The 7,159-nt window shown below is 45.9% G+C and overlaps 1 protein-coding gene across 1 annotated transcript; it reads left to right on the top strand.

Moving 5' to 3' along the window:
• Window positions 1-1,725: 1,725 nt before the first annotated feature.
• Window positions 1,726-2,613, top strand: LOC129073578 (transmembrane epididymal protein 1A-like). The gene has a single exon (XM_054577238.1). The coding sequence runs from the start codon at window positions 1,726-1,728 to the stop codon at window positions 2,611-2,613; it is 888 nt and encodes a 295-aa protein (XP_054433213.1).
• The last annotated feature ends 4,546 nt before the right edge of the window (window positions 2,614-7,159 follow it).

Below are 7,159 nucleotides of genomic sequence, written 5' to 3'. Positions count from 1 at the left end.
CTGGGTAGCTTACACTGCAAATGTTCATAGGCTGGAAGATATTTTACAGGCTGGCCGTCGGAGATCAGGGTGCCCTCACGACTAGGTTTTGATGAGAGCCCTCTTCCTGGCTTGCAGACAGCCATCTTCTCGCCCTGTGCTCAACATGGCCTTTCCTCGGTGTATGCACATGGGCGAATCAGCAGACAGACAGTAAGTGAGGAAATAAAAGGCTTGAACAACACAATGAACCAACCATATCAAATATATATATAAACACTCTACCCAGTAACCACAGCAAACACTTTCTTCTGAGACATCTTTCTCTTCTTACGGCACTAATCTCATCATGAGGGTTACACTCTCGAGACCTCATCTAAACCATCATCTCCCAAAGGACCCACCTCCAAATACCATCACAGTGGGAGTTAAAGCATCAGCATACAAACAGTGAGGGCAGACAAACTTTCAACTCATAACAGGTATCATGAAGATTTTATTATTCATTCACATACCAGTGAGATTTACTATCTTGTTTTCATAAGTTTAGTAAGCATTTACAGTTTTTCTTCAATGAATAGCCACTTTATGTCACTGTCCATTTTCCTACCGAATAGATCATTTTTAACTTTTTTATTTGTAAGAACTCTTGATATTGTAAGGAGACTAAAATTTTGTTATATATGGAGTAAAATTTACAGTTTATTTTTCTTTTAAAATTTGTTAACAGCAATTTAATATATAAATAAAATGTTAATTGTGATGTTTAATCTCTATTAATAAAAACATCATAATTTTTAAAAGAATTATGGTTTTTACTTTCTCTATGATTCCTGCCTTGGTATCATTCATAGAAATACTTGCACAACTTCTACATCATAGTAATTTAGCAAGGAATGTTAGTAATAACAATAGTAAAATTACAAATAATCACTACCATTTATTGAGTATTTATTTTGTATCAGACACTCTACATACATCATTCTACTTAACCTTCACAACAAATCTATGAAGTTATTACTGTTCCCATTCTACAGATCAGGAAACTGGAGTCAAAAAGGACAAAGTAACTTGACTATAATCCAGAAACTTGCAATGTTGGAGCTGAGATTCAGTCCCTTTGCTGTGCACAAACTCAGGACTTTGTAAACAGATGAACAGACCTGGGACCACTTCCTGGCTCTGCTGTGCTGGTTGCTAGGTGTGTTATCGTGTGGTACCCTTCACCCCTCTGAGTCCTGATGTCACCTGTAAAATTTGCTTAACAATAACTCCCTCATAGAGTTGCTGAGCAATTTAATTGAGAAAAAAACATGCAATGTGCCCAGCACGTAGACACAGTCATAGAAGAGAGACAGCCACCACCCTTTTTTGCTGGAATGCCTGAGCTCTTTCCCTCCCGCTCTTTGTTGTGGGGCGTTGTGAAATGGCGGTGAGATAAAGGTTAAACCCTTACAGCTGCGAGGGGCAGAGGTGGCAATTCCAGGCGTAGCCCATCTAAGTGAGGAACAGAGTGAGGTGAAGCCTCAGCCTGCAGGAGACCCACCCTGGGAGGGACTCAGGTGCCTCCAGCACAGGGAGGCAGGCCTTTCCAAGTGTGGGAGGCTGGGGTGGGGCTGGGTCAGGAAAATCTCTCCACTGCTCTGAAGCAGCCACGGCTTGCTCGGGAGGAGAGTCCTGTGAGGTTGCTGCTCATCTTTCAGCTCTTGCCCTGTTGACCCGGCCACACACACACACGCACAGACAATGGGGAACCTTGAGGGTCACCTGCTGCCAGGGGTGATCTTCCTCCTCTACTCACTCTACTACTCAGTGCTGGCATCCTTGGCCTTGCTACGGGGACAGAGGTTTTTCAAGCCTCCTCTACCCCCAAGGGAGAAGCGAGGACACAGTTGGTGGAAGCAGGTACCTGTGGAAGGAATGGTGAAGGTCGTTATCAGCCTGACTGGCATCATGTCTGAGTTCTTCTACCCCCCAGGAGTCAACCGGCTGAAGATAATAGACTGGGAGGACCCTCGGCGGCCATTCTTGTTCTCCAACAACTGGCAGCATGTCACCATGTATGGGTTCTTCCTGCTCAGTGGCGTGGTGGACATTGTGAGCCAGTCGTGCCTGGCACGGCAGAGCATGAAGCTGGAGCGAGCAGCCGAGGCCCTGGCCTGCTGTATGCTGGCGCTGCTGATGGCAGCCCACATTGAGCACAAGGACGGCCTGGAGATCCGCCTGCACGTTCTCTTCATAGTGCCTGCCTTGCTGGTCGGCCTGGTGCTCCTCATCGAGGTCTGGGTCCCTGACCAGCCCCCGCTCTGGGTGCTCAAGTCCTGGATGGGGCTGGTGTTCAGCACCTGGCTGCTGCAGATCTGCATGGTGCTGTACGTTCCTCCCTCCGGGCAGCCCTGGAGGTCAGAAAACCCCGTGGACCTCGCCTTCCTCACCATCTTCTTCTGCTGGCATTTGATTTTAGGGGCAGGCATTCTGGCTGCTGTCTATGGCATCTGCAGCCTATGGCATCATCACTGCTCCTCATGGACAGAAGCTGCAGGTACCAAGTACCAGCCATGCCCCACAGGCTACAGCAGCGAAGAGCTGGAGAAGCTCAGGGCAGGGGCCGAGCTGCAGGACCCGGGCGTCTAGGTTTAGAATCTGTCTTGGGCTAGCCTTCTGCAATGAAAGTTTTGAGGCTGCCCGTGGAGTGCATAGCATGGGGTCTACAAGTGGCTTTCCATCACACGGTCATCTTCCTTGTTCCTAAATAAACCTTCACGCTCCTAGCAGAACTTTCGTCCACCACTCGGATCTCTCCGGGTCTGTGCCTTTCCTGCCCCACTATTCAGGGTGGTACCAGGCCATGGACTTTCATGAAGCGAGAACAAGGAGCGGTGCTTTTCCCCTGACAGGCTTTGGGATCCAAGAGGAGAAAATGAAATGAGAAAATAGAGGGAGATGGAGTGTCACTGGGGACCCCAGGAGGCTTCTACCCTTCTGAGGCAAGGCCGGCGGTGTGCGTGTGTGTGTCTACTGCTGAAGCACTTCACTGTGTGAAAGAGAGGGGTCCATTTTATTTTTGCATAATAGCGAGGGCTTCTGCTTTCTTCATTTTTCTCTACTTTTTACTTAAAGTGTAGCAGAATTAAGGACTTGTTTTGTTGTTGCTTTTTAATCTGAGTGGAATGAGGTTACTTCTGCCTTCAGAGGGAGTAAGGGATGAGGGGAAAGACATAGCAAATAACTTAGCAGAGAACCATGTCTGAGGAGAAAGGAGGCAAGAGAGGAATTGCCAAAAGTGGTTGTAAGAAATGAGAATCATACTTACTTAATTTAACTTGTTTGTGTTTTGCTGTGATATAAAACAACTCCGTTGTTCCTACTTGTTCAGTAAAGTCTATGACACATATATGTCTGTGTGTGTGGTTCTTGGGTAACATAAAAAAAGAAAAAAAGCCCTGATTGCAGTCCATGGGAGCGGAAGGGAAGGAACTGCCATGAAATGTGGGGTACAGCTGAGCCCAGTGGTGCTGACGATGCAGGAATGCAGAGCTGAGAGGGACCCTGAGCATGTCAGCCCCCTGGAATTGGCAGAAATTTCCACCTAGTCATTGAGCTTCTCTCCCAGAAGGAGGAGAGAAGGTGCTAGTAAATCAGAGGCTCTGTGAATACATGAAAGCAAACGATCCAAAAATACTTATCTCTGGGCACAGTGAGAGAACCACCGCTTTGAACAGCATGAGTGTGCTTCTGTGAGAGAGAGACGCTCAGTGTTCGGAAGTCCGACGAGGCTGGAAGCGGGGGGGCGGGGGGGGTGCTGCCTGCTGTCCATAGTTGTGGAGAAAGAACCATAGAGGAAAGAGCCCACTCAGGAAGCAGCTGCAATTATACCACCTTTCCCACAGTCAGAAATGCTGTCCTCAGAGACTGAAAAGCTTCAGGAAGTACAGACAGGCATTTGCATTTGCAGGGTGGAAGACAAGGCAGGCTACAGGTTGTCATCTGAAATGTCACTGGACACTCCCTAAAAAAACAGTGTGCAAAGGCGTGCAAAGAGGCCCTGGAACCTCTGGGGCAAGGGGTTAGGACAGAGAAGTGGAGCAAGGGAAGGGATGGAAGTGGGACAAGGATCTGGCAACTCTTGCTGGCAGGGCTTGGAGGGAAGGGGTGCTCTGGATCTGGAGGAAGAGAAATGTATCTTTCTCCAGCCGCTGGGACAAGGCCAGCAACCAAGCTGAGAGGCCAAAGCCCTTCTTCCTGTCCCTGCGCTTAGAAGCCCGCAAGCAGAGGGAGACTTACCCTGAAGCTCATAAAACTGAAGCTCCAGAGCCCCTCACTTGTACATCTTCCCTCCAAAGCCCTGGGCAGGGCCATCCCAATGCATTCATAGGATCACATATCACTGGAAATTGCAGAAGTCAGATATCTCTCTATTCTTTTCTCTAACTAGGGACTTCAAATTATATAAACTTAAGATTCCATAACCTGGCATGCCTCCACCCCCAAGCTTAAGACATTTACTTTTAGGATGCCTTATGATAAATACATCTCTTTGATAAATACATCTTTTACCAGTTAGTGGAACATTCTTTATTCAAGGATAATGTTAGGGCTCTTCCTTCCTCAACAGGGAAATAAGAAGCCTAAAATGCTAATGACATTGCACACAGGGTGAAAACCACCTATAGAGAATAACCTCTTAGTCAACAACCATAAATGAGTGTTATCAGATGCTGTGCCTGATTTAATGAGGAGGAGGTAGAGGTGGGGAAGACTAATGGCTGGGGGCAGAGAGGAAGCAATTTACAGAGGTGGGTCCTGTTGATCTTCACTTGTGCTGTGCCAAGGGGTTTTTGTTCAGTACATATGGCCCTTACCCAGTGCATTGGTCAGGGTTCCCTAGAAAAACAGAAGCAATAGGATGGGAACAGATAGAAATTTTAAGGAATTGGCTCACGAGATTGTGAGGGCAGGCCAGTAGGTCAGAGACCCAGCTGCCATCTTGAGTCTAAGGGCAGTCTGGAGGCAGAATTCCTTCTTCCTCAAGGCACCTCAGTCTTTTCTTTTGAGGCCTTTATCTGATTGGATGAGGCCCACCCACAGTATGAAGGGTAATCTGCTTAATCAAAGTCTACTGATTTAAATGTTAATCACATCTAAAAATATACCTTCACAGCAACATCTAGTCTGGTGTTTGACCAAGCACCTTGGCTAGGCACATGGCCTAGCCAAGAAAAAACATAAAATTAACCACCATATATACAGCATATTGGAACATGGCCACTCAAATATGATTTCTATATATCAACTGTATTTGTCATGATCTTTGCAAACCTTCCCAATTAATGACGGTAACTTAATTTTACCATAATGATGAAAGGAACTTCATCATTAGAGGTCCTGATTGCACTGTGACTGTGACTATATAATGTTACACAGACTTCTGTCCTTCCCTGTTCCCTCAAGGAGAGAAAGTGCTGGGTGGTCAGGTGGATGACACATTTTTAAAGACTAAAAAATAATATTTAGAGGGCTTGGGGAGTATTATTCATGTTATACATTGACAACATCTTAGAAAATACCAGAAAGTATTTAAAGTATTTTGAAATCTACCATAATGCCCTTACCCAGAATGGATTACTTCCTGGGAGGACGAAGGGAAAGGATGTTATTTCAATCACAGAGTGGATGATAGTGTTTGTCCATCAGAGAAGAGGCCTTTCCTGGTGACGATGACTGATGTGCTTGACGGTTAAGGCGTGGGTGACCAAAGAGGGCTGGAGCTGAAGGTCACTGAAGATGACGAAAGCCAGAACTGGGAATCTAATGTTGTGGAAGGAACTGAGCAAAGATAATGATGTGCCTGGGAAGATGGCAACCTTGGGCTTGAAGAGAACCCCCAAAACCCTGTCCTTAGTTAACTTGGGTGGAGAGTGGGGTGTGGGAGACAACCTAAGGCATCAAGGAGAGCAGAAGACAGACAATGTAAATGGCATGAGCTTTGAAGTGATCAAGGTTAAGCAGAAATGGTAATATCTACCCCACAGAGGTATGGTTACGAGTACATGAGGCACCACATAATCAGCACAATACAAAGTAAGGTGTACAGATGATGCTAATAAATTTCAATTTAAGAGACTGAATATACAAATGGGCGATGGCCAGGCCATATAGAAAAATAAAGCAACCAGCCTAGGAAACCAATCCATTGTCTAGAGTAATCAGCCCAGGAAGCCAGACTGCTCTCCGTAAGTCCTATTTGCAAAAGGCCAGTTAGCTAGGTCTCATAACAAGTCCAGAAAGCCAAACAGTAACCCCTGTAAGAGTTGGCTTCAAATGGGCAAAACTTGGCTAATAACTCAGTTTCCCTAATTTTTGTCCATGCTTCCAACTTAGGACCAACAACAGAAAGTCACCTATCCACCCCTAACCAATTAAATCGGATACTCCCCTTTCTAGCTGGCCAGCCTACAGCTTGCCCATGCCAAAAGCTTCAGTCAGGGCACACCTGACGCCTTCCTTCTTTCCACTATGAAACTTGGCTGCTCCTCTGCCAAAGTTTCAAAGTTTGGCTGCCTTGAGTCTGCCCAAAAGACAAGTGATGGTGGCTGGCTCCCTTGTTATACTCTGAATAGATAAACTTTGCTTATTTCCTTTGGTTGGTCTTCATTTGTTTCCACATGTTCAGTTCTTTAACTTACTCATGTAAGCAGTGACTCAATATTTATTGAGCATCTGCTACATGCCACACTCCATGCTAGGTCCTGAGAACAGTGAAATGACCCAGATGCCAGGGTCCCTGCCTTCGAACTGATTACAGTTCAGGGGGAGAAGAAAGATAAACAAACAACAAGCCAACTGCAAAGAGCTGAACAACTGAAAAGAGCTGTATTAAGGGGCAGCTGAGCCAGTCTTCGATTCAGGGAACACTTCCTACACAAGTAATGTCTCTGTTACCAAAAGCAATGGGTTTGCCGCTTGTGGTGTTCTATTCAAGAACCAGTAGTGATTGTCTTTAGGTAGTTTTAGTTCATTGAGCTGTAAAGGACAGGGGATTCACACCCAAAGCTGTCTCTTAGGTAAGTGGCTTAACCATTGCTTATATACACTACTTGGTTAATTACATGCTTATTTCTTCTTTGCAATTGGCTAAACTTGGCTGGTTGGGTTTCCACCAAGCTCATCAAGTTATAGC

Source organism: Pteronotus mesoamericanus, unplaced genomic scaffold (genome assembly GCF_021234165.1).
Source record: "Pteronotus mesoamericanus isolate MK-2021 breed Mesoamerican mustached bat unplaced genomic scaffold, CSHL_Meso_final contig_116, whole genome shotgun sequence".
NCBI lineage: Eukaryota > Metazoa > Chordata > Mammalia > Chiroptera > Mormoopidae > Pteronotus > Pteronotus mesoamericanus.
This window is presented reverse-complemented; position numbering and strand designations above follow the sequence as displayed.

Excerpts from the sequence above, each read along its gene's own strand:
- LOC129073578 (XM_054577238.1), top strand. The coding sequence starts at position 1,726 with ATGGGGAACCTTGAGGGTCACCTGCTGCCAGGGGTGATCTTCCTCCTC.